Genomic DNA, 27,815 nt, shown 5'->3' on the forward strand with positions numbered 1-27,815 from the left:
CAATGTATTATGAATATTTACTAGCTTCACACTCATGATATACAAAGAGTCATCGAATTATGATCAAACTGTCAAACACTGAACTGAATTCGATAAAACATTCATACCTCTCATCGATCGACAATTGGACACGCGAAAAGATAACAACAATAGATTCGAATTATACGATTCAAAAACACACAATTTTTTTTTTATTATGGGTACTGTAGCTTTACACTTTGTTTTTAAGATAGAGGCTAGAAATAACTTTTTCTACCTATTTTATAAAGCAAGTTTTTCTCCTATCTCTCAGAGGTAACTTTTAAAAAGGACAGAAAAACATTTGCATAATGACATAAGGGAAATTTCACGGGTTGCGCACAGATGCACGTGTGTTCATATTCTATGTGGCCTAATAGTAGTAAAGACAACTGCTGTTCTTACTACTCGTTTATTATTGTATAATAAAATAAAAGTAGATAAAATAAACACGCGTTTGAGGTATATTTCGTTTAGTCCGTGAGAAAAAATTGTTTTACAATATAATTTAAAAAAAAGAGAGGAAGAGAGCATTTGGCTATCTGCTAATTCTATTCAGATTAGCAACGTAACATTTTCAACTGTGCTATTCTCTCGTGTATCTCGACAAATACAACTGCATTAAAAGCTACTCGTTTTTATCGGGTGCAATTGTCTTTTTATCACACCTGTTTACCACTCTGCAAATGGACTACATTTACTATCCGGCTATCAACCGATTATACGATGAGTTGGAGATTCATAATTCAGGGATTTCGCTAAAAATAAATAAAACATTTTCATATACTGAAATGTTCTAAAATTATATTTTCTTTATTAAAAATTGAAGATTTATGTAAATTTACTTTTATGATAATATTTTGTGGACGTTAGCGCTCTAAAAAGAAATTTTATTCAAGACTCAATAGACATAAAAAATGCTTCACGTAATTGATTCTAAGAAGGATCTAATATATCAGAAAATATTAGAAAATTACACTTTGAGACAATGTTCGGCGTTTAGAGTAGCTAAGCTTACTTTTCACGCTAGTCTGAGGTTGCCGCCCTCGCTATTTAAGACGACTTAATATCCATCAGAGGGTCTTGTCTGCTGCACGATATGTGCTACGTGTTGAACATGTCCTGCGCATGCATGTGCATCGAAAATACGGCGAGCGCAAAGTGATGAGCGTGGGTGAAATATTACGCATCAGGATCATTTAACAAAGTTTTCGACAAAATAATTACGCTGTAATCCGCGAGGAAAATGTTGCAGGTACTTTGGTTATAATGGATATACTATTGTTATTCACGTAGGACAATTATCTAAAATAATGAAACAATCTGAGATTTAATATAGAAAAATATTACACCGTTTTGTGATTAGGTTTTTGAAACATTTTTAATTGTTTCTTTCTTATTATTTTTTCTTTATTTCTTACTAAGTACAAAAAGAGAAATTATTATATTTCTTAATTTTTCATGTGTTTCTAATCTCTTATAATATAATGCAATAAAAGATAAAATAGCTTGATTTATTTATTATATAGTAGCATTTATTATATAGTAGCATTTATACAATTATATAATAATAATAATATTGTATGGTATTATTATTAATATCTATTTGTCTAATTAATGCAATTTTTTAAATGTTATCTGATTGAATTTACATTTTACAAAAAGTAAAAAATAGATACTTTTTGTATCATGACTAAAGAAATTTATTTCTTAACTGTGAAGGAAAATAGAAAAAGATTTTATGACTGAGTTAAAAGTTATGGATTATTCCGAACGACAAAAATACATGGAGCTGTCAAAAAGTTCAAGTTTTGAAGGAACCTTTTTCTATTCCTTTATTTGAAATCCTTTCGGAAATTTTGCTCGAATCTCGATAACATTCGTCGCGGGTTTGAATAAACAACGGATCAATGCGACGCGCTTTCTTGAATCTTGCTTATTGTTAGATAGTTCAGCTTTTGCTTATCTAGTTTTTCCGCAACGGTCTATTCACAAAAGTTGCAAGTACGTTCGTTTATTGCGCGCCATCAACGTTTCGCTATTTTGTCAAAATATCATAACGCGTCAGAGAAGCTTTGCACAGCAAAGCGACATTTATTTTGTCACATTCGACGGGAATGGTTTCATAGTGTTATGAGAGCTTTGACGCTGTTAAATTTTGCTTGATGTTTTTCGGCGACAAAAATTTTCGTCCTTCCGTTTTTTTCACTGTGCTCAAAGTTTGCGAAATTGCAGTAAAAGGATATCCAAGATTCAATTTTCTTGAGCTACTTCTTTTACAATCTTTTCTTAATATTGACACTCTAAGTATATAATAATAAAATTAAAGTGAAATAAATTTTTCTCTTTTTTTTTTAGTTTTTTTTTCTTCGTATAATAATGAAATTTGAAAACTTTGTAATTATAAAATTCAACCAAGACTCGGATACCCGCTTTTTAAGATTCACCGGATACTTCCGCGACTGTCGCGAAGTTCTCACTAATTAAATTTTTCGAAGTCCATAGAATAATTTGCATTTATTCGCTCATTGCTATTCAACATTATGTCTATGTACAATGTCTCATCTCTCATACACATAATGAGTGTTATTTTTTCTCTCTGACTCAAAGAAGTTCAAATATATATACACAATACAATCGTGCTTACTTGAATATATCAGCTTTATCATTTGTTAGAGTCACAGTTTTATCAAAAGAATTTGTGTAATTAAATGTTTTCGCTTTAATATATATATATATATATATAATAAATAATAATTACAATGATATAAAATTAAGAAAATTTTAAAAAATAAATAACTTTCAATAAAAAAGTTCTATTACACAATATTTGATACCTACGATACGTAATACTAAATCTTTAAAGTTATATGATTTGTCATTTAAAAAACCAATAAATTATTAACTATAAAAAATTATGAAGTTGTGCATAAAAAAGAATAAAAAATGCTAATAATTTTTGCAAGAATATCACGCATGAAATTTTTAAGCGCTTTATCTTTTCGCGCGTTTGAGCACCTCGACGTAGCGTACTTAATTACTACACAAATAGAAAAAAAAAAAAAAACTTTGGTCAGCTGCGGAAACGCAGTCCGCAGAAATATTAAAATAATCGTCAAACATACCCCTCGACAGTCCAATGCAATGCGACACCCATTTCATCGACGTAGCAAAAAGCGAAACCGTTTTCGTTTCCGGTTTGCGCCCAGTGCTCGTTTCCCTCTCGCACTTGTCAGGAAAAGGGGCCGGAAAAAATTTCCCGCTTTTTGCATCCGCTGCAAATTCCGTATCGCTCGCTGTCTTTCTCTTTCGCGTGTGTACGCGGTTGTTATTTTTCATTATGTCAAGGAGTTTTCACTCGCTCTGGCGTAACGGGTCTTGTTTGAGAAAATACATCCTTTTTTTTTTCGGACGGCGAAATTGATCGTGTACACCGGCACGTTCCATAAAATCCCACTAGAAACTGTCGCATACGAAACTGCATACCGTTCTCGAGCGCGACAAATCATGGTGTAAAAAAATCAAAATTTAACACTATATGTAAGAAAAAGAAAAATGTATTTTGTAAGATTCGACAAGCTTCTAAATCAATTTAAAATTCAATAATAACAGCAATAGGCTAACAATTAAATGGGAAAACAGGCAAATAAGAACCAAGGCGCGAGTATTGGTGCACAAAATTATTATTATTAAATTTTAGTAATATAATGATATTTATATTGTAAATATAATGCTATTTCGAGATGTGGAAATATTTTCTTCTTTTTCTTCGAATTTACAAAATTTTAATGACGCTGAAATTATATATGGGCATGAAACGTTTAGGAATCGAATTTTGTTGCTTGAACTCGAGACAATAATTTTTTACACAAGCGAAAATAATGATGAGCTGATGATAAGATGATTTTTAAGACATTAAATGTTTCGAGTTACTGCAGAGCGAGAGGAATTTAATAAAGCAATTTAAATTCACGTAAATAAATCTGTGCGATGTAAAGGATTATAAAAATCTATGCTCCGGATATATTTGTTTTGATAAATGCAACAAAAATAAAGGCTTTAACTCTGTATGCGTGTCTGATAGCAATTTTATTTCTCTTTCTTTGTCTCTTTCTCTTTCTTTCTCTCTCTTCCTCTCTCTCTCTCTCTCTCTCTCTCTCTCTCTCTCTCTCCCCGTGTTTCTCTCATGTAGAAACTTTACAAACAAATAAATAGCATCACTGAATACGTTTTCTTCTTCTTTCTCATTTTGCAATAATTTCCTTTTAGTTTTATGCTCCTCGTTTCGTTCGCCTTCCAATTGGCCGCGTAACATTAAAATTTATAGACGTTGTTCGGCGATGGAGTTAGAGAAATTTCTCAAGGTACACGCCCTCATGTTCTTCTCTCTCATCGTCTTATAACAGGTGAAAAGGGAGAAACGAAAAGGAACTGAAGTTACATTCTATCTTAATTCTTGCAATACCGCTCAGCTTATAACATTGAAATATTCCATTTAATTATAATTTGTTGTACGAGGACTCACTGAATAAAATCATATATCAGTATATAACTAACGCAGCGCTCATACACATTATGAATAATAATAAAGATAAATTATGAAGAATCCGTTTACTACACGCGCGCGCGTTGCTCAAATTAGTACGATGAATTAAATTAAATAAGCTCGCAAAAGTAGTTACGCGTGGGTGGCCCTTGTGTACGATAAATAAACGAAGCCGTGGTTTTCTATTGTGTGTACGCTACTTAAATCAGCCTTTTATATACTCTTACTTATATATTCTCTTATACAAAGAAGATGTTATAATTTTAAACTTTAATGAAATGTATTGTAATAATTTTATCATCAATTATTGTTAATTTTTTCAATCTCATAAATTAAATATGCCAGAATTATTTAAAAAATCACCCTTAACTAAGAACTTACATCATTAAGAACTTATATACATATAATGAAATAAAAGTGATTAATGTGTATATTGTAAGCGTAAATGCGTTTTTAAAAATAAGCAAAATTAAAATAGCTTGAAAATAATCTGATGCATTACGTACGATGTACAAATATAAAAATATTCCCTGTAGAGCTTAAGTCATAACTTCTCTAATACATTGCGTTGGCCATATTATATTCAGCATGGCATTCAAGCTGTTCTAGTAAAAGTTAAATCTAATTTAAAAAATGTTAATTCTAAAAAAACAATTATATTATATTATATTTGAAAACGTATAAACTACTCTTAAGCCACTAATTTGATGATGCTAAAGTTTTTGAAATGCGATATTTGTTTTAGTTTAATCTTTTTAAACTTTCTGATATACGATATATATTTTGAGATGATTTTAAAAACATCGCAATCGGTAATGGATTTAGGTACATTATCTCGAAGCAAAGAGAGAAGATATTTCCGCTCTAGTTAATGACTAGAGAAACATGAACAGTGGACGAGTAAATGCACTCGAATATTTAAGAGCCGTTCAAAATGCGACCTCGTCGTCGGCTTGCTCCTCAATTTTCTTCCCTCATTTATTCTATGCGCAGATTAGCATTAATTGCGGCGAACTACTACAAGTAAAAAAAAAATGCGAAGTAACCTGGTTGTTTCAGTCTACATCTTGCGGAATTGTAGCGTCTTTTCGTTAAAATGCATTTTATATCCGAGTTTGCATTACTTTTTTATTTGGAAACTTTATTAACTTTAAAAGTTAGTGAATGTGTGTGTGTGTGTGTGTGTATGTACAGAAAAAATTACATCTAATTTTTATCATTTAACTTTGTTATCATTATTAAATACATTCCATTTGGAGAGCTTTTAGACTATTATCTTGTGCGTATTTAAAGCTGAAGCTTTTATTCTGCGTAATTTCTTCTTTCTGTTCCTTACCATCGACAAAATTTTTTATTATTTGCAAAAATGGCAAAAATGATATGCAATGACAAAGGAATGGCAAAATATAATATTTTGCGGCTATTACTTATGATAAAATTATGATAAAATTTTCTTTCATCGTAATAGTTTTACGGTCAATAATATTTAAGAAATAGTAGCAAAAGATAAAAGCGTAGTTTTAGTAAAAAACAGAAAATATAATTTAAATTGATTAAAAGAGGAATATCTGTGAGTTGTAAGGACAGATAATTTTTTGTGTGTTATGTGCGACAAAGTTTCTCGCAATTACACAGAATAATCAGTACCATCTCAAACTACTTAAATATATGAAAATTATCTGCCTAACACGATATAATCGGGTAACTTTAGATGTAATATCCTTCTCCAGCATGGAAATTGCATGATTTTGCTATTAAATATATATTACTTATTAAAGAATTCCACCTTGCTACACAGAGAAAAATTTATCAAAGAAATACGTTCGAGAATAATAACGTTTAATTCTATTTCATGAAAAAAAAAGTTTTTACAAAAGATACTTTTTCCATTAAATTTATCAAAAAAGAATATGAGAGATATAGCATATTTTATATTTTAAATTGAATTAAATATATATGTGTATATTATTTTGCTATATGTATTTAATTAAATTTAATTATTAAACTTTTAATTTTATATAAAAATTAAAAAACTAAACTTTTTTGTTTTTTAAGAAATCTGTATTCGCAATATTCCAGATACATACTTTGTTCTAAAAATGTGTTGAAGCACATTTAAAAATATGTTCACGCAACATCCGATGTTACTCAGGGTAGTTTCGTGATGCCAGTGACTTGAATAATATAAAAGTGTTAAAAACTGTTGAGTTTATATTTGGGGGATTGTCGTATTTGTACGTCATTGAAATTCCCTGCAATTACATGGGATTATTGCCGCCCGCGCAAACTTCTTCGGTGTACGAGCACATTTGAGCCGATTTAATTTCGGCGTCTTGTGAAATTTCTTTCTATTGTTACAACAAGCAATTTACATAAGTCGCAACTTCGAGCTTTTTAGGAAACGTTTATAGGACTTCTGCACATTTTAACGCTCTGACTTGCTTTAACCTATTACTTAATCTTTTAAGTTTGATTTAATGTAATGTTAAAAGAATGTAATACACACAATAAGTACAAATTCTACAGGAGAAAATTTGCTTTGTATACAATAAAATATCAGATTTTCGCATGAAATTCATCACTTAGATAAGCAAAAGTAAATTAAATAATAAAAAAAACAAGCTAAGATAAGATAAAAATTAAACAATAATAAGTTTTTGTTTCACAATGTTTTGCAATACAGATTAGATAAATAAAAAGATGAGAAGAAATTTTGCGCACAGGATTATGTGTTTATTTGACAATACTGTCAGGATCGATATAGTTTTTATTCTTTCGATAAGTTTTTACGGGCTTAAGAATTTCAATTATCGTCGACTGTAAGAACGCTAATACGGGAAACTTTTCTGAACGTTGCCAAACACTTCACGGGCAACAAAGAGTTAAGAATATTGATAAATGAAACGCGTATCTCTCTCGTTTCGCACAAAAGCAAAATTGAAATAGCACAATATCGGATTTCGCACGACAAAGAAACTGGAGGAGGTCAAAGTGTTATACAACGGTATAACACTTTGGAACGGAAAATATGAGGCGACATTGGAGAGAAGAAACATGTTTCTTTTTCTTGTAAAATTTCACGCTGCAAAAATTTAAAAGCACGAGGTTTGCATTTCTTGAGAAACTTATTCTATAAGAACGTAACGTTTATCCGGCGATCTAATTAATTCGCTGTCCATTTTTTTTAACTAAGCGACGAGATAATTAGCGCGAGTGCGATTAAATACTGAGAAGAGAAATTGAATTTACAACGGTCGGATAACGCGAATCTGTTTTCATGTCATTGAGATACTCTCTCCGATTAAGTAAAATGTAGCCAGCTGCTTGTGAGTGATACTGTTATACTTCTTCGGCTTATTGTATCGCATAAAAGATATTGTGTAGCAATAATAGAGTTGCTACTTCTTAAAATCGTCAAGTTTTTATTAAAGTTTTATTAAATTTTTATTAAATGTTTTTAATATGCGCAGTATGCGTATAAATTCCATTTTTATTTTGCTTAATTTGCAACATTTTGAGAAATTTTGCATTTGTTGTTGCCGATTGTATGTCTACAGAGAAAACTTTTTTTCTATATATATATAGAATATTGCAATTAATTAATTGAAAGCATGTATAAGAATGTTAGAGAAATTCAATTTGTGCAATATAATAAAATTTCCAAGCATTTTTTGGAATTGAAACTATATAAATTTAATAAATTTTCCACCGTTACATATTATTGATTAAAAGAATTAGTAAGATTGTTGATTTCTCTTGATAAATCACTAAAAATTGTAGACTCAAATTCCTTTATTTCTCGTACTATTAAATTTAGTTAATAACAAAGAATACACGCGTGCGCTCTCTTTGAATCTTTTTTTTTTTTTTCGTTAATGGAAAGCATTTAAACGAGCTATTAATTAAATTTATATTTTTGCGCGCGTATATTTTTTTTCAATAAAAAAAAAAAAATGACCGTAGAATTTTCTGAAATTACAAAGTAAAGTTCCACTATTCGGCGCTTTTGTTGAAAAGAAGAGCGATCGAGATGCCAAAAAAATGCATTCACGACGATCGGTGAGATCGAGCTGACTTACATGGAAGAACGTTCACCTCGTACATCATTGAAATTCCCCGCAATTACGCGAAACATACGGCCAGGAGAGCATTACCAATGGTGCAACGAACGACTTCTTCGGTATTCGAGTGCGTGGGAGCTGATGTAATATGGGTCGTTCTTGCCATCTGGGAATCTCTTGTTGGAATCCTACGGCGCTGATTTCTTTCATTGGTTACCGCTTTGAATTTAGAGTACCTACTCATCGAGCGCCGCTTTAAGCAAATTTGTCTAAATTCGTGATTTTCCAGTTCGCAATTGTAAATTAACTCAATGACATTTTTCTGCATCTCAAAGATCTCGATCGGAAATTTATGTCTTTTCTGAACGCGCTGCTCTCTTTGACCACAGAGCATTTATTTTTATGATTCAGAAAAAAGCTTTATTAGAAGTATTTTTTTTCTCCATTTTTGAAATATTATTTTCTTTATTTCCTTCTTTTTTACTTTCAGTAAAAATTGCCAGTAAATGATCATTAGTTCTAGCAAAAGAATATTTTAATTTAACATAAAATCTGACATTATTTATGTTTTATTTTTTAAGAAATTTAATTAAGAAATACAATATTATATATTTTAATATATGTATAGTGTAATAATATAACGTATGTCACATAGAGAAAGAAAGAAATTTAACGTCGCGCTAATTATTCATAGATATATCTAATTAAATCGTAAAAATGTAATGTGTATTCAACGTATTAAAAATATAATGCACAATAAAAGTCGATGAATACGGAAGGGATTAGAGATCTTTGTAAATGTAATATACTCGGCGAGCGTAAAACATTGATGATAAAATGTCAGAATCGTTATTCGTTGCGTGGGCACAGCATTATCGGCCGCGAAACGAGAAGCAGCCACGTGCAGCGCAGTAATAAAGTTGCAAAATAATAACCGTAACGTTATCAGTGAAATTTGTGTGTATTAAAGATAAATTGCGTCGATATTATCGTCCGAAATACCTCGTGTAACTCCAACATATTACAAGTCCCACCAACCATGTAATCGTTTTCGGCGTACCTACTCTATAAATATATGCCGCTATATGTTCTGTAATGACACAAAATCGAAAATCGGCTTTAAACCGAATAGACGAGAATCTATTAATTGACAAAAGCGTATTTAATGCTTGTTTGCATATTAATATTTCAATAATTGTTCGCAAAACTGATTGTTGAATATTGTTAGTATAATAAAATTTTCAACAATGTTTTATAATTATGTCATACATATTGCCATAATTGAAATAATGATTTGAACCTAACGATGATTATATATATGTATATATAGTTTCTTTATTTTTTAGAAACATAGAGAAGAAACAATTTAATAAAATATAGACAATATAAATCATATACATATACATACATATACATATACATACAAACACTTTCAATACTGTATGGTATGTAAAGTAAAATAGATCTATATTTAATTTAAAAAACCAATTAATATAGATTTAATCATGATTTTAACAATAATGGAAATGTATTTCGCATTTAGGTACAAGAGTGCGGTGCATTAATTATTCGGTATTTTTGCAAAATTCACCGCTTCCGGTTGAACTGTTTTTAAAGTTCTTGTGTCAACATTTGAAAAAATTGACTTGCCGGGTTTTCAGGCAGTTCGCCGGACCTTCGGTTGTTGTGTATATTGCATGTCCGATGAATTGTTGAAGTACGTGACAAAATCTGGCATAAAATCGATACGGGGTCAGCTCGTTAACTGTTTCGCGTGTAGTAAGAGAAAGAGCGATAACAATGAGCTACGAAGAAATTGCGTCGCACGACAGGTGATACTTCCCGCGAGCCTCGTAATTGCAGAGCATTTCAAAGCTTGAACAAAAGGTGGTGTAAACTCGAATACTCAAGGTGAAATTGTGATAGCGGACAGAGAAAAGTTAGCATAGAATACAAAAAGACGGAAGGAAATAGCGAAAGAAAAGAATGTAAAACGCATGAAAGTGAAAAAGTGAGAACAGAAACAGGAGGAGAAAAGCGGAAAATGGAGCGCGGGAAGAAAAAGAATTAAGGCATGATGGAAATGAATGAAGATAGAAATCAGAGATGAATCATGATAATAGAAATCAACGATCAGAATGAGAAGAAAATAATGCAACAGATGGAAGAACATTAGAATAGAATCGTCAGGAATAGATAATACAATGAAAAATGAAGAAGATTGGGATGAAGAGGAAGAAAGAAAAACGAGAAATAAAATATGTAATGAAAAAAATGCGCAATGCTGATTGAATTAATGAGAGAGAGAAAGAGAAAGAGAGAGAAGAAACAAAAAGGAAGACAAGAAAGGAGAAGATGAGTACAGGAGAACAAAAAGAGAGGAAAATCATATGCTCGAAACGAATATGCTTGCCGGCTTTATGCTCTTTGAAATCCGGTTGTGAGTTCAGACGAATATTCACGATAGATGAAGAAGAAAAACGAGAAATTTTTTATACCCGTGCGAATATTTCGTGAAACGAAAATACAGGAGTTAAATCAGTGAGCAAAGGAGTAGGAATGCCGTATCAGCTGACGAAGTACGTGTCGGATTTATTGTATGCTCTGTACATCTTTTCCAATTACTTAATTTCTTTCAAAACTTTCTGTGAATTTGTTTGCTGTAAAATTTTCTGCTAAATTTTCACTTGTTTTACATTGTTAATTTATATTACAAAAATATTTTTTTAATTTTAGCTGGAAATTTTACTTTAATTATATATTAATTTAAATCAAATATTTGATTGTTAAGTTACATTAGCAACAACATTAATTGCCTGTCGATATCTTGTTCATTGAAATTCTATTATTATTTTAGCAGAGAATGAAGAAATATTTTATATTTATTATTTAATTTTTATATTCTATTGTTTTAAATACTTTCTAAATTAATTCTCTGCAGTACAATCCATTATAATCCTACATTATGTATATATGTAGAGTCCAATCTGAAAATATACAATAATCTAACAATAATCTGAAAATATATAATTATATATTGTGCGATTTGTATTTTATATGCATGCACGCGATGCGTACAGCTGCACATTAATGCGTATTTAAATGAGCTATATATGGTGATTACGTAATAAACAGACACACAATGTACTCTGACCTAACTAGCATAATAGTGTCCGAGAAACATCGCGCGGACATTCTGGATATTTGGACAGACAATGGCACATCTCGGGGACATTCTGTAAACGCTTGGAACACTTAGATATACAATGGCATGCCTAAGGCGTTTCCTGAAGATATCTGCAAACCGGACAGCTGGCTCAGTTAAGATGCATGTCGGAGAATTGCAAACCTATATTAATGACGCGTAATTGTGTGATATTCATGATATCTAAATTTATTATAAAATATGTCTCGCAAAATTTTCAATACGGTATTGCACTAATTTTCATTTAAAACAAGAGATGTGAATATTTAATATTTTTATTATAATTAGTTATGGCATATTAAACATTCAGATAAGCACAGGTAATAAAGTAAAATAAAAAGGGGAAATAAAAATGTCGGAACATAAAAAATTAAATTAAAAAAAATAAAATGAATATATAAAAGTCGTTATATATATAAAAACTAGAATAATGAATCGTTAAAAAATAAAATTTAACGCAAAAAAGAAGGAAAAAGAAATTATAAAATCAATATTTGAAATAAAGAGTTAGGAGAAATATTTATATAGAAAGTATTCTTATATTTTTTTTTAAATTATACATATTTTATCAGTTTCTGAAGATAAATTCTACAATATAATGTAAAATAAAATATAAGAAAGAAATGGATCATATTAATTAATAAAAATATTACTGTAATTTTTATAATTACATTTATAATTATTTTTATAATAATTATCACATTTGTAATTTGATAATTATTATAAAAATTTTTTTATTTGAGAGAAAGTATAATTACATATATGTACATTATTTTCAAGAGCTTCTTATTTTGCACATTAAGTAATCTCTATTTATATAAAATTAAAAATATTATATTAAATATTATGATAAATCCATGAGCTACTTATTATCAATCACTAGCATTGATGATTCATGATTCTCGTACTTCTTTGAGGCAAGAGATCAGATACACTTTGCTCGCTTGTTGAAACAACAGATTAAGCAAACTTGCGCATTTTTCGAGATGCATTTAGGGAATGGAAAGATTCGTAGAAATGTTTGTATGAATTATAAAAGAGCTTCGAAATGATTGAGTGCATCAGAAATTTTTTAAGTGAAGAAATAAATCTCCATGTGTATGTGTGTGTGTGTGTGTGTGTGTGTGTGTGAGATGACTCCTTCTCGCTAGAGACAACATGAATTGTCCTATCTCATTGCAAATTTATTACTTCCACATTGTAATAGAGTACCGCTATCGCGACTGTTCAATAAATATTTTCGAGCATAGAATCTCATTGCATCGCGCATCTAAATCGGGCGCAATACGCATTCGAGATCAATTTATGACACTCTGTTTAGACGACGTTGACGAAATGTGTGTTATATTGCAGTAACTCGTACCAGCTTTCGACAGATCGTAAATCAGACAATGTTGAACCATGTGAGTTTTCTGACACAAATTGCCAAAAATGATATAGTTATCGATTAATGGCCGCGTTCGCGAATTCATGAATTATTCTTTGAAAAATAGAAGTATCGATCTGTTTTTCTGGATTTTGTGCAGTATAAGAGAGAAGACAAAAGAAAAGAGAAAGAGAGAGAGAGAGAGAGAAAAAGTGTTTCTTCAAACAGAAAATTATCTGCAGACTGTAATATAAAAATTATCGCTTTGATCAGTATTCACTTATATAATAGATAGTTATACTTTTTATTTCTCTTTTCTTAAATTTTCTTCTAAATTGCTTTTTGCTAATAGACGTATTTGATACATAAATAATTATAAATTTAAATTGTCTCAATATTAGATTAGATTGTAATAAATATTGGATTTTATTGATGCATCTGGTCATTATCGATCATAAGTTTAGGTAATGGATCATAATAGATGATTTTATAACATTAGAAACATCATATATCTGCGCATTTGGAGAAGTACGTAAATTTGCGGCTTGATAAACGATAGGAATAGACCGCGGACGTCGCGACTTGATATCGACGAGAGTGATATTAAATTTTGCATTTTCTCTCTCTGGCAAATACTATTGGAGAAACCAACGAGCTCGTTATTGCGGCTAGACGATAACACTGTACGAAGGATTTCGATGAGAACCTTATAGTTTAATTAGGTTAGCTGAAACTCTGACAGCACGGAAACATTTCCACCTACAGCAATCGATAGTCGTAAATAACTGGATTTTGTTCATCCTATGTGTCAGTTTGAGACCTCGGGGAATTCGTTATAGTAATGGAGCATGTAATTCTTTAAATCCTTTACTCGAGCTCAATTTGAATCTTTATTTAATAAAATAAAGCAAGGCGAAAGAGAGAGAGAGAGAGAGAGAGATTTATTATTATTTTTATTCTTAAATTTTTACAAACCGTTAGATTAACATTTTTAGATTAATATTTAAATATTAATGATTTTTTATATAAAAGACCAAATAAAAAAATAACATAAATATAAAAATAATATTTATTATATACGTTATAATTATACAAAAATTATTTTATAGAAGATTTTTATATTTAAGAATCTTATAATTATTTTCTAGAAATTTTTTTATATCAGCGTTTAAGCGACTCGATTTAAGGATGATATGATTTCAAAAACCGATGGATCGCTCAATAAAGCACCAGAAGTCAGTTCAGGAGCTTGCACGCTCGCAGGGATTATAAATCGAGACTCGATAATGATCCGTAATAGATGGTTTCCCCCGTTTTGAAACGGCCGAGCCTGCAAAAGTCGCTTGAGAGACGTGGCATAACGATTATTCATGCTTGCCATCTTTCTGGACGTTTCGCGAATTAAGTCCTTCAACGTGCCGTGAATCTCGAGGTCGCCTGCAATCGCATCGTGCTACTCGATCGCGGGGAACAGTAGGTCGGAGGAAGGTTTTAACACGGAAATTTGATTTCTATTTTTCGATTATTTTGAAAAAAGCTGCGATATCAATCCCAGCTAGGTGTAAATCTACTTTGTAACATTAAATTAAAAAAGATAGAAAAAACTGGTAAAAAAAACTGATATTAAGATAAAATAGCAAAAGAGAATATATATAACATATACAATATACATATAATATAATATATGTGTGTTTTACATATGTATGTTTATTTTCTGTCTCTTGAATGAGACATCGATAAGTCGTTGTGAGTATGTGCTTCATCGATTTTGCTAAGAAGAATTAAACTTGCTTTGCTATAAAAAAAGAAATGCATATTAATGCACACCCTTCACATTTTTTGCATGTTGATATTTCAATACTTTTTGTCAGCCTGAGAACGGTATTAATCGAGCAAAAGATACAGAGATATATACAGACTTTAATTTATTGTTAGCACAAAAAATATTTAACACTTAAATCGATTATATCTACGGCAGGTGCAATCATCGTTTCGCTCAATTACAATTGCGTTTAAAAGTTTCTCATTGATCGAATATCTCGGGCAATACAATGCGCTGTACGATCGAGGATCGATCGATCTATTAATCCTGCCAGTTTGTAGTCCGGGATAACATGGGATTCCCGCGATAGCGGATAGAAAGTTTCGCCGCCGCCAGTATGTTTTGTGCATCGTGTTTGCCTCTGATACTGCAGGTCGGGTCGCGTAATTCATGAATAAATAAGAAACAACTTTTAAAACAAGCTGACTGAAAGAGACGCACGGTGATGAGGAGGACTCGACGTAGGGAGGATAGAAGAATCCTGAAAATCCAACGACTCCAGTTACCGTCTTGCTTCCTGTGTGACCCGCAGATCTTTCTTATTTTCCGACCTCCTTTTGCCACCCTTGTGCACCCACTCTCTGACCTTTCCGCCTGACTTTCCCTCGTTCTCTATCCTTTGCTTCTTGGCTGGTTTCTCTCGTTCATGATTCCCCGAGAGGATGGCTTCAAAATTTTCATATATTATGCAAACATCGTTCTCTTTGACCCGATGCTCTTTTATTTTTATTTACTTATCTGTTTATATCCGCTATTTCATTTCCCATTTTTTTATAACATTTAGTGCTTTTCAATTCTGCGTCCTTTTGTTATAATGCTAATTAATTGCTTAAATTTTTACATTTTCTTTATAAAATATATTGTAAAGATAATCGCTTAATATATATATATTTTTTGTAAAGAAAATTTTTTTTCTATCATAGTTAAAGTGTAATATGATAAATTTGCAGTATGTATTAAATTATTTCTTGATACAAATTATTCTTAATAATCACACTGACAATATTTATGCAATTAATCAGTATAACTTGAGTCAATATTTTTTTTCGTCTTTAAAAATCTCTAAAATCGCTCGTCCAGCACGGAATCTCGTTACTTTAATAAAGTCGCATTACTTGAGTTGTGCTCATTCTTTTCCGGGGAAATCAATTTCCGCGAGTAAAACGAGAACTAGAGTTATATTTAAATCTTTATCCGCATTTGTTAGCAAACTCAACCGTAACCTTTCCCGATATTTCTCAACCTCGGTCGCTACTTCAAATGCAATTTACTTTGGAACGGTCTCCGCGTATTTATTATCTCATTTTTTGTAATTAATGCGTTATTTTTTATCTAAGTTGCTCATCGGCTTTTATATTTTTCAATCGAGCTTTTGCAGCGTAAAATTAAAAAAAGAGATATTTGCCGCGCGGACATAATATTTTTCCATTTAGTGTCACTTTTATTATTATTTTTGTTTCTCTCTTTTGCATTTTCCTTTTTTTTTTTTTTGTTGCAAAGAAACATTTTTCGGCCGCTGCGCATGCCCTCTAAATCATTTAAACATTTTAATGGAAAAAAGTACCGGTCAGCCGCTTTTTTTCAGTACGTCCATAATTCACTCAATCGATCTGAAATTTATATTTCCTTGGGGAACGAAAATCGCTCTTCTCTCATACTATTTTTGCAACCATAAAACAGAAGCACCTTGTAATTGAATCATCTTTTTTGAAAACAGATAATGAAAATAAATAATGATTATCTACTTAATCGAGCCAATTCTTTACTTATCCTAACCAATACTAAAATAATTTATTAATAAATAATACATTAATAAATAATGTATTATAAAATAATATATTAATTAATAATATTAATAATTAAATAATAAATGACATAAATACTTAATTTTTGAGAGAAAAGAAGATGATGCATCATTCTTATTTCTTGTTACTAAATAGACTTTTCTCAAGCTATCGTAAGATATATGTTAGAAGATAAGAAATTACAATACAGAATTTCATGATAATTTATTTCTTTTTGTAAAAAAAAATTTAATTCAGTAAACAATTCTATTTGACAAAATTCTAGACATTTATAGAATTTTTTTAATTATGATATAAAAAATATAGTTTTTATGACTATACTTTTCCTCGTTTTATGTACTGTAAATGAAATAAGAATATACTTTAAAGAGAAAAAAGTTTGAATATTGTAGAAAAAACACATAATATATAACATGTCTGCACTAATATGTTTTGTAAAGAATTAACTTTTATATTTGCAATTATCTTACTGAATCTTAGCACAGCTTCTTTATTCTTCAATATTATCAGAAGTATAAAATATAATGAAACATGAATCATCAACTTTAGTTGAGAACATACTAAAGTATAAATTTAACATAATAGGATATATAAAGTGGAGAAAATTGGAAGTTATAACGCTATTTTCTATCTAAATTTAAAGATAGTACAAGCAGTAGTTGAAGTTTTTCTTCTATATATATGTTTCATACTTTCATTATTATTGCAACTTAAAATGCTGAAAAATTTGGCTGACCTTAACTTGCAAATTATATATAATATATGATACATATTTTATATCTACTTTTAGTTTTATTAAAATTTTATAAACGCTTATTTTTTGACAGTTTGCGATAGAGAAACTATTTGTATATCATTTATTTTATGATTAAATATTGTAAATATTGAAATATAATTTATTATTAAATCAAAATATGTTTGATCGTTTTACAAGAGCTGAAAGTGATCATGAAACACATTTCACATCCAAAGTTTTCTCATTTTTCATTTTCCAAATGTTTTGAATATACAGCAGAATGCTTTACAATAAGTCTTCGATCAGCTCTCTGATTGTCATGAATGGTAATGAGGTTCAAGCTTATAAGACGCTCCAAAAACTTTTGCTGCGCCTGAGTTCGTTACAGAATGCTTATGAATACTTTGCAAGAAGTAGCGGCAATCTCTTAATCCTTTCCCACCTGATACTCTTCACGCGCCGCGTTCGTACGAATCTTTTTAGTCGATTAGCGTGATTACATTATACATGCAAATCCGCCAATTTGAGATCGAGATTTTGACGACAGCTTCTCAGATTGACAACCAATTTCCTATATCTTCATCTCGGATTTGTCCTTAAGATTTTTTATAGATGTCAAATAATCGGAAAAGAAGGAAGAAGAAAAGATGCCAGGGTGAGCGCCTTGGTTCAAAGTATTTTTATATATATCGCGATAATAAAATTGATAATAATTGTAGATATTATATACACGTATAAAAAAGAAAGAAGAATAGTAAATATATGAAATATTCAAATCTAAAGAAACATTTAATTCTAACATAAATACTTTGTTATTTTAAAATAATTAAAAAGAAATTTAATTATTTGTTGAAAGAATAATAAAAAGCGTCCGTTGAAAACTGGAAACGAGATCAGAGACATAATCAAAAAGATACTATCTTTTCTTTGCAATTGTTTCCTTAAGTGTATCTTTAAGTGTATATTTTTCTGCGACATATTTTTGTAAATTTCTTTTCCCCTTCTTTTTCCTTTGCCTTAAATGATATGATTAACGTTAACATAATTGTCACATTCGCGAGCAAAATTTTGAATAAAAGTCTCGTATATTGGTTTCATTCGTGTTGCATATTCAAAACGGAGATGTAACGACAGAGAATAGCCGACCGCGAATATAACAGAGTATAATTTCGAGCGACCCAATTCGCCGAAAATGTAAGAGGATTATGAAAACGCGTCGTGCTCGCGAGAGTCTGAATGATTATTTGCGCTCGTGCTGGCGAACCCAAATAAATTACTTGCGGTCCCAGTTGGAACGCCGTGCCGTGTCGCGCCGAACGATCGAATGCTGGGTTGGATTGTGTCGTAAGTAGGATTTGTGAGTTATTACAGTATTACAAATCCGCGTCATGGATTCGCCAGTAGCTTGAAGATATCATTTCGCTTAGACACTAGCAATGCAATCAGAAATGTAAATTATATAAGTTTGCAGATATTAAGCGTGTGTGATATATTTTGTTATACTTTTATAATGGAGTTTTCAGCAGCAGATTCGCATCAAAAGCGTATCAAATTATTGAGAATAATTATTAAATAATTTTTTAATAAAATATTATTCAAACATTTATTTCTTCTATGAAAATATTAGAGAGAAGGTATAAATACGTAAAACATATTTAAATGCAAAAATTGAAATTATTATATACAATTAAAATAATAATTTTGAATAAATTCGATTAGAGAAATTTTTATTTAAAATAATAAAATTAAAAATTTCTTAATTTTATTGCATTGGCTATTTCGAATATTATTTCTAAACTGTTCATCGAAATGTAGTTTGCAAAGTACTTTGCAATATAGTTCTGTAGAACGGGTTACTACTCCGTGACGTTTCCAATCGCTTGAAAGAACACTTTGACGCCAGCACTCTGTGTGCTAGGCAACATATCTGGTGAGACTAGGAATTTCCAAGTTTCCCAATTTACGGCTTGCCCCTATAACCGCTCTAGATATGTTAGAGTCCCTTTAAATATACTATGTATAATTAGCCAGCATTTCTTGGTTCTCTTCGCTTATGCGGGAGATCAAAGACTTATTGTTAGTCAAACAGCGAGAGAAACCTTCATTATTTGTGGATAAATGCGGTTTGATTTTTTTACTTATTTCTCTCTTTTTAATTGAGTCAATTTTTTAAGCATGTGTATTTGTCTTTTAATAATCCAATAACAAATATTAGAAAATGGATATAATATTTTTTTATTCTCTTTTTATCTCAAACGCGTTTCTTGTTATAGTATGTTGCAATTGTATCGATCTGAACGGATTAAAACGATACACGGATTCTTACGTATCGATTTTTCAGATGTACACTCTGCGTGCCGTTCCTCTTTATGAGAATGTATTTGGCGCGTGAAATATCTCTTTCTATAACATGTTTCATATAAAACTGCCTAAGTTCAATCCGCGGTGGCATACCTGTACAGGCAAAACGCAATACATATGCTAACGATATCGTCGCGCAATTTATTGACAAGCGATACAAGATGTTCCGCTTGAACCGGCGGCTCCCACAGACGGATGGCAAGTATGGTCGCTCGGATGGAAAATAGGGATTTTGATCAAAGAGGGAATACATAATTAGACGATAGACATTGTACGAATCGAGCGGCGTATTGAGTTATCGATGAGATCCTCTCGTCGATTAAGCTGTCAAATGCTTCTCTGTTTGAATTTATTTATTTTATTGATGTTATTTTTTATCTGAAGTTTTTTATTAGTACATAATAATGGAATTACATACATGAATCTGTTGTTGAAATTTTTATTTTGCTGATTGAAAATTCTCAAATATGTTACATAGATATTGTAGAAAGAGACCAGATTTTTTTATATCATAAAAAGGAGCGGAAAAAATGTATATTTATATAAAAAAATATAAATATCGATATCTTTGATTATACATATATAAATTATTGATTGTATTAATTACAAATTTTTTATTTATTTTATTTATTTATTTTATTTATTTTTTATTGCATAATATGTGTGTATAAAATTTATATTTATTGATAATAATTGAAATTTTTATTAACAATTAAATAAAGAATTTAAATCAATAAAATTGTTAAAAACGTGATTCGCTGATATAGTGAAATGATTGATCAATCATTCGCTGATTTGTTGCATGAGTATATTATTCAACTTGGCTTTTGAATATACATACGTAATAGTAGAGCATTTTATGAAAGTCAAATACTGAGCAAAAACATTTTTCAAGTTGTTGGAATTGTTCCGATATGCTATACTATAAAATTTTTAATTTTAATGAAATGTTCTTTTATGTCAGGTATAAATATTGCTGCCGTTAACAGAAGCGCTACAGGCAAATGCAAGTAATATAATAAACTAACTCATGTGTGTATAGAGCTTTTCTATCTACCCTTCATCCAATTACCGCATTCACCACATTACTGTTTATTCGCATACGATATATGGAAGTACGTGTACGCACTTACAGATTGCGTTTGATATCATGCCTCGTATTATATTTTTTTGTTTAATTAATTGATTACAAATTCTGCAGTATAATTAATTGAGCTACTATCTAAAAAATGTTTTAATTTAATTTACAAATCCGTCCATATTTAATATTATCAAAAAATATTATTTATATTTTTCTGCTGGAATTGTTATTAATATATGTGTATGTGTTGTACAAACACACTGCGGTATATTAGTATTATATTCATAATTATTTTTTTATATTAATAAAATAAAATAATTTAAAATTTACCGAGAACTATAATCTTAGTTTTGCTATTTATTATCATAAATTTGTTAGATAAAATAAAAATGTTGATATAATCTTAATTTTATGATAAATAAAATAAATTATTTATGTTTTATATTATAATATATTTAAAAATTTATAACTTGTTTATATTCCTGAAAAATAATGCAAAAAAAATTTGTCTGAAATGATTTGTCAACCTTAAATTGTTTCCAGAACGAGTGCAGATGCAAGATACGAATAGCATGACATCGTCGTGAATTTTTTTAATCATTTTAGAAAGTCAAACGCTGTTTTATCTATTGTTACGTTGCAATATAACCATTGTGTATAACCAAATAATATGGCATTGATTTCGATATGATATGTACACTAAAAACGCGTATTGTATTGTGCGTTTCTCTCTCTCACATACATACAAGATTAAAATAATTCTGTTTGAAATATTTTCTTTAAAAATACATTTTACGTTAACAAATAATTAAAATTGTATTTTATTTGAGGTGTCAAAGGAAAAATAATTTTTACTGAACGCATGTCTAAAGAGCCCGAGTTCAATTCTTTTTGTTTTTTTTTTACAAAAATTATTTTAATTAAAATTTAATTTTATTAAATTTAAAATAAAAGAGAATTACATATGTAAACAACATTTATGCGTATCTGCTAATTTCGCTTCTATGTAAACGCTTGCAGAATGTTATGTGGTCGTGCTCTGTTGGTTGTAGCAACGCTATCCGCATACAACTCCAATTTGCATTGCTAATATAAATATCAAGCTTGAAGCACAAGATAACCCCGCAGATTCTAGCATTCACCAAAGTCTGAGAGCAGTTGCTGATTACGTTCTTAATTGGCGGTTTCTTACCTGCGTGTTTCCCATTTTCGCGTTGTTTCACACATTCACGTATCGCTGGAACTGCGAGACTATCCTCATTTTAATTTTAAGCATTTGCAAACTCTCAATAATTAAAATAGAATTACGATTACGAGAAAAGTTGCTTTTTATAGACGATGTTTACAACGTAGAATTAGAGATACTTGAAGCTTAATTTATCGCTTAAAGTTTTAAAACAGAATTTCTTGTCAGACACGAGATATGCAATTCATCTTGGTGGATGCTTCGTTTTTTTCTCGTCGACACCTGTCCGGAACTTTCCAAAATTTCTCGCGCCAACTGAAGTTTAAAGTGAAGTATGCCGTGAGTGTCTCTCAAACATTTATCTTTTTTTCTTTTAAACCTATGCCTGAAACTATCAAGCGGAAAATCTTCGGCAAGTACCGACGTGTTAGCCGTGCAAATAAAATTTACCACCCAAGTTTGCGGTCGAATTTACCTAGTGCGCGTTGAGTTTCCAAGTTTATCATAGTGTGCATCTTTTAATAGGCTCAAGTAGTAATTTAACATTACGCTTTAACATTACGGAGGAAGATTTATGTATTTAAAAACCTCTTTCAATTAGTTTAATTACAGACTCGGAAAGCATAAGGCTTTAAATTTTTATATGGCATATGAATTAAACAGAACTTAATATAATTCTATATTTAATCGTAATTATATTTTACATTTATTTGTAATACAAGGAATAAAATGTGAAAAGATTACTGAAATGCTTCATATAAAATCTAAAGAAATAAAAAAGTAACAAAAATTATATTACACGTGCAAATCAAATTATAAAGTATGCTCGGAAATTATGTTATAGCTTATATTTAGATTATTATGATAATACAAAATTTACGCATCATCGATTAAGTCATTCCCGAGTACCGCAGTCAGGCAGTACACTTCCCAATTGGAGTCGGTGGTTAAGTTAGTGGAAGTTATGCCACGCCGCGCTTCAACTACCATGGATGAAAATTCGCCTGGGGGTATTATGGCGTTGGTGTCACAGGGTCGACAGATACCAAAGAGCTAACCTACTGTAATTCCCCAGATGATTTTAATCCGTTGTCACTTAAATCATTCCTTATTAGAAATTTTGTCGCATTCGAACATTTAACTTTTGTTCCACAGAGGTTAAAGACTGACATTACTCTTAATTAAACTTCTCGAGTATATTTTCCAAGTGTTGATTGTTACGAAAATCTTTTAGAAATACCTGAGTTTTGTTAATAAAAAAATAAATAAGTTAATTTGTATATATATATATATATATATATATATATATATATATATTTTATTATATTAAGCATATCCCTATAATATATCTATTTTTCTTTTTGGTTTACAACATGTATATCGAAAATATATAATGTACATAGGTAGTAGGCGTACATCAAAGCGCACCCCGATGCATACGCTCATGTAAATTTTCAATTGAAATAATTTGTTACTAAATTGCTTTTAGTTAATAAATTGCTTTTAGTTAATAAATTGTTGATATTAGTTAGTATAAAAAAATTAAAACTGTTTAAAAATATTATATTATGCCGTGTGCTCGCTTAATGAAAATTAATATCCCAGATAAATTTAAATTTTTTTAATCGCATACTGTATATAATATATATTTACGCAATTCTGATTAATTTACAAATTTTAACATTTCATTCACACGTTTTTGCATACTCCTTCATCTGTAGTTGTTCTATAGAATTTCGAGATCCGCGCAAAAACATTACAAGATGAAAGAAAAACTTCTCGAAAACCCTAAAGAACAAAATGATCATCAGCTATAAAAGAAATTTTATAATTTACACTTACCCTCATGGTTGAAGCCTCACATGGTCCCACCAATGCTGAAAAACACCTTCAGCCTGCAGTGGGTTTGTGTCTGTCACCCATCCGCCATACTCCGCTGTTACTCGGAAAAACAACCGATGGGCGTCACTTGTTTTTTGCACGAGATAATTTTCACATCCGACCCCGACCTTCAATCTTCAATACCGCAATGCTTACATAGATATATAGATTCTTGTTATATGTCCAAATTTCACGTATAGAGTTTGCATCTAGTCTCTGTGATTGTCCACTCAATTTTTACTTGATATCTTGTAAATTGTACGTAATAATTGCTAGAATTATGTTGACAGACAAGTCAAGTAATGAGTTAATCAAACAAATTCACGGAGGATGTAATGTAAAATAATCATGGAAAAACTTGCGGATCGTTAAGAATTTTTATACAGTTCTAACAAAACTTTTAGCCTCTCTTCATGATGTACCGCAAAGAAGATAGCGGTAGAGAATATGGTCTATCGAATCGCAAACTCGAAGATCTGCAAAAACGTGGTCCGCGGAAACTCTCTCTCGCGCAACATCCAATCGAATGAACGAACAGCCGGGTTGATGCAAGGTCGTGGCCCGGCAGCCGGCGACTGGCTGCTGCTAGAAAGCTCGCAAGCTCGAGCCAGTCGGTCTGGCTAGGCGCAAGCTCCCTACTACGCGGCCTCGAAACACCCAAGCGAGCACAACGCCGCGCATCTATCGCCCACCCTCCGCGAGAGGGTTTCTTCTGGCGAGTCGCGTCACTGAGGAAAACTCTGCCAGATATTTGGCAGCTTGCGGCGCCTTAAAGCTTGCGCAAGATGTATTCAATTTCGATTTTTTTCTTTTTTTTTTCTTTATGAGATTAATGCGTGAAAAAAGTAGAAATTTCTTAAAATGTGATGTTATTTTGATGGAAATTTTAATTTACATAATAAACGTATAAAAATAGTTTTTATTTATCACAGTTAATGTAAAATGTATTTAGTTTTGTTTATTTGTGTGACAGGTCAGGTTAAATTTATTAGAATTACAGCAGATTTAATTAATTATGTTATGTCGAGGAATTTGAAGTTTTGACTTTTATCGGTACATTATTTTTTTTCTCATTAAGAAAAAAAATAAGAAAGAGCAACGAATTTTTTCTGCGTTATGCTTACGGAGTGAATTACTTTCCCATTAAGTGCCGATTCCGCACGAATGAACCGAGTTTAATCCATCGCGAATCGGCGTTAATCGTGAAAGCTGATATCGATATTAATGGCAGCGAGGATATAATGCTATATTCGTCGGTGTTCCAATGATTGATCGATAATGAATTACTCCGCCATTTCCGGCTATGAGCGTATATTAGCCGATTTTATGCACCATTTCTTTTAATTTTACATAAAATGAAAATAAATTATTTTGATCAAATATTTTCTTGCATAAACTTCAGTAATAATTTTATACATACAAATGAGCTCACTTTAAAAGAAAAGTGAAATTAAAATGGCGAATACTAAACAAAAAAGATACATACGCACATAATTTATTTTATTTAAGCCAATAATGATAATAATACAATTGTTGTTATTTGATTATATTTTAAAAGATTAATTTACACTTCACTTTTTCAATATCTTGTAATGTAAAACTATTGAAAAACTGTAGCATAATATTTCAGTTAAGAGAGAGAACCTGCTTTTAAATATACAAAATGAAAATCAATCAATTACTCAAAAAAAAAAATAAAAGAATCAATGGCTACAGCTTAGTAGATCTATACTTTTATTTATACGTTATTAAGATCTTTTACGATGTGCACTGACATGTATCGCAGTGACATTTGTGGCGCAAGGTTTACGACAAGCATAAAAAGTTTTATCGTCGATCGCGTTGGCGAGGAAGATGTGTCCTTAATTCGTGAAAAAAGGCGAGTGTGAAAAAGAAGGAGCGGAAGATGTCGACAAATTTTCATTAATTATTCTTGACGGACCGACGAAAATGCCATTTCGTTGGAGCACAGTTTGCGAGAAGCTCGCACTTGTGGCCAACCTGGAGCACAATTGTGGCACTGCGGGCGGCCACAAAGTGCTTTGACAGCGTGAAGCTGTGCAAGCTGGTTCATATGGGTGAGGAAGGGACTCGGACATTACTTTTACTTTGTGCGTTTTAATTAATTCCACGCGCAAAAACGAATTTTAGGAGCACACCAACACGAGGCAGTCATCCACGAGAACGCTTTGTCTGTATATTTTTGGAAGCTTTCTGTTTTGATCGAGAAATTATTTCGCGAATTGTGTGTGATCGTTGAAACAGTGATTATTAAAGCAACGATTTATTTGATATGCAAGAAAGTTTAGATATATTACATATCTTATTATAAATAAAAGATACAGTGATGAAGTACATTGTTTAATATAGATTTTATTTATACAGAACGAAAGTTGAGAGATATGTTTATATATTATCTGCTAAGTAAATATTTCCTTAATTTTAACGTTATAATGCTTCATAGCTAACAATGCGAAAAATGTTTCTTTAAAAGAGAATTTGTTAAATTAAAGCTTCTTTTAGTTTCAAAATAAAAAGTTATGTTCTTATGAAAATCTTGAATTTGAAAACAATTTTTTGCTTTCAGAGAGAAAGTTTGTTTAAACTTTAATACTTTTTAATTCTTTTTTTATATATAATATTTAATATCAAATATGAGTATTAATTATACTTTATTTATCAAAAAGTATATTAATTGTTTATAAATTAGACCCGTTCTCTTAATGCGTAATGCAAGATATTTATTTTTAATTAGCGCAAATGTTAAGATACACGTATTTTAAAAATTTTTGATAAGATACGAAGCACACACAAAATAATACTACAGATATTTCAATAAGCAAATAAAAGACCGCGCGCGATTGTTTCATCATCAAACAGGATAATGCAAAATAACGATCAATCGAACGGTACAGTCTTCGTGTAACGTTTATTTTGCTCACGCGTGCGCATGCAATTCGACAAAAATGCGATATACTTTTAATTAAAGCGCAAATGCGAAGCAGTTTCTTTCGCGCGGATTTTATTATGAGAGATCGTCGGATTGCCGAATGCGCGTTGTAATTTTGCTTGCGTTGCGTTTGCCGTTCTAGTGATAACCCTTTGCCGCGTTTGCCTCTCCTATGTGTACCTCGAACATATATTATCCCGCCAGTTTACGCGACCTGAGGCAAGTGTCGTTACACGCGGATTCGTGTCTCTCTCTCTCTCTCTCTTTCTACACGCGAATCAGCATCACACGTCAGTTAGCAACTAAAACGACGCCTGTTGCGATTATTGCTACTGTCGCGGCTAAATCGGATATAACGTTTTTTTTTTTATGTAAATCATTTTCTATTCTTGTAAAGATAATACACTTATAGAATTTTTAATTGATGACTTATAGAATTTTTAAGAAGTCGTATTTACATATTCCTATCTTTGACAAACTTTAGTTTAAGCGTAAAAATGTGTCCTCAAAATTAATTAAAAAGTTTAATCTATTTAAATTATATTACTTATTGTAGTCTTTAGTGTGTCTTTATAGCATTATTTTACGTTTCACATTACGAGATCAAGCGTTCTAATATTTTAATAAACTTTTATTAATAATGAAAATGTCAATTTATTGACGCTAAATGCATTATATAGGTCTCTTAAATATGTAGAGTGTGTGATTTTTAATAACGTGTGAAAATGATGGTGTTTAATGATTAAATATCAGTTTGTATATTAAAGTAATAAGTATATTAATAATTATGGAATGAT

At 30.7% G+C, this 27,815-nt stretch overlaps 1 protein-coding gene across 1 annotated transcript in view; it reads right to left on the minus strand.

Moving 5' to 3' along the window:
- LOC126850652 (dipeptidase 1-like) overlaps positions 1-24,626 on the minus strand; it is a 97,645-nt gene extending 73,019 nt beyond the window's left edge. Inside the window, exon 1 of the mRNA XM_050593882.1 lies at positions 24,030-24,626. Within this exon, the coding sequence (XP_050449839.1) occupies positions 24,030-24,035 (6 nt within the window). The 5' untranslated portion in view covers positions 24,036-24,626. The remainder of the gene's footprint in view (positions 1-24,029) is intronic.
- Positions 24,627-27,815: the final 3,189 nt, after the last annotated feature.

Source organism: Cataglyphis hispanica, chromosome 1 (assembly GCF_021464435.1).
Source record: "Cataglyphis hispanica isolate Lineage 1 chromosome 1, ULB_Chis1_1.0, whole genome shotgun sequence".
Lineage (NCBI taxonomy): Eukaryota > Metazoa > Arthropoda > Insecta > Hymenoptera > Formicidae > Cataglyphis > Cataglyphis hispanica.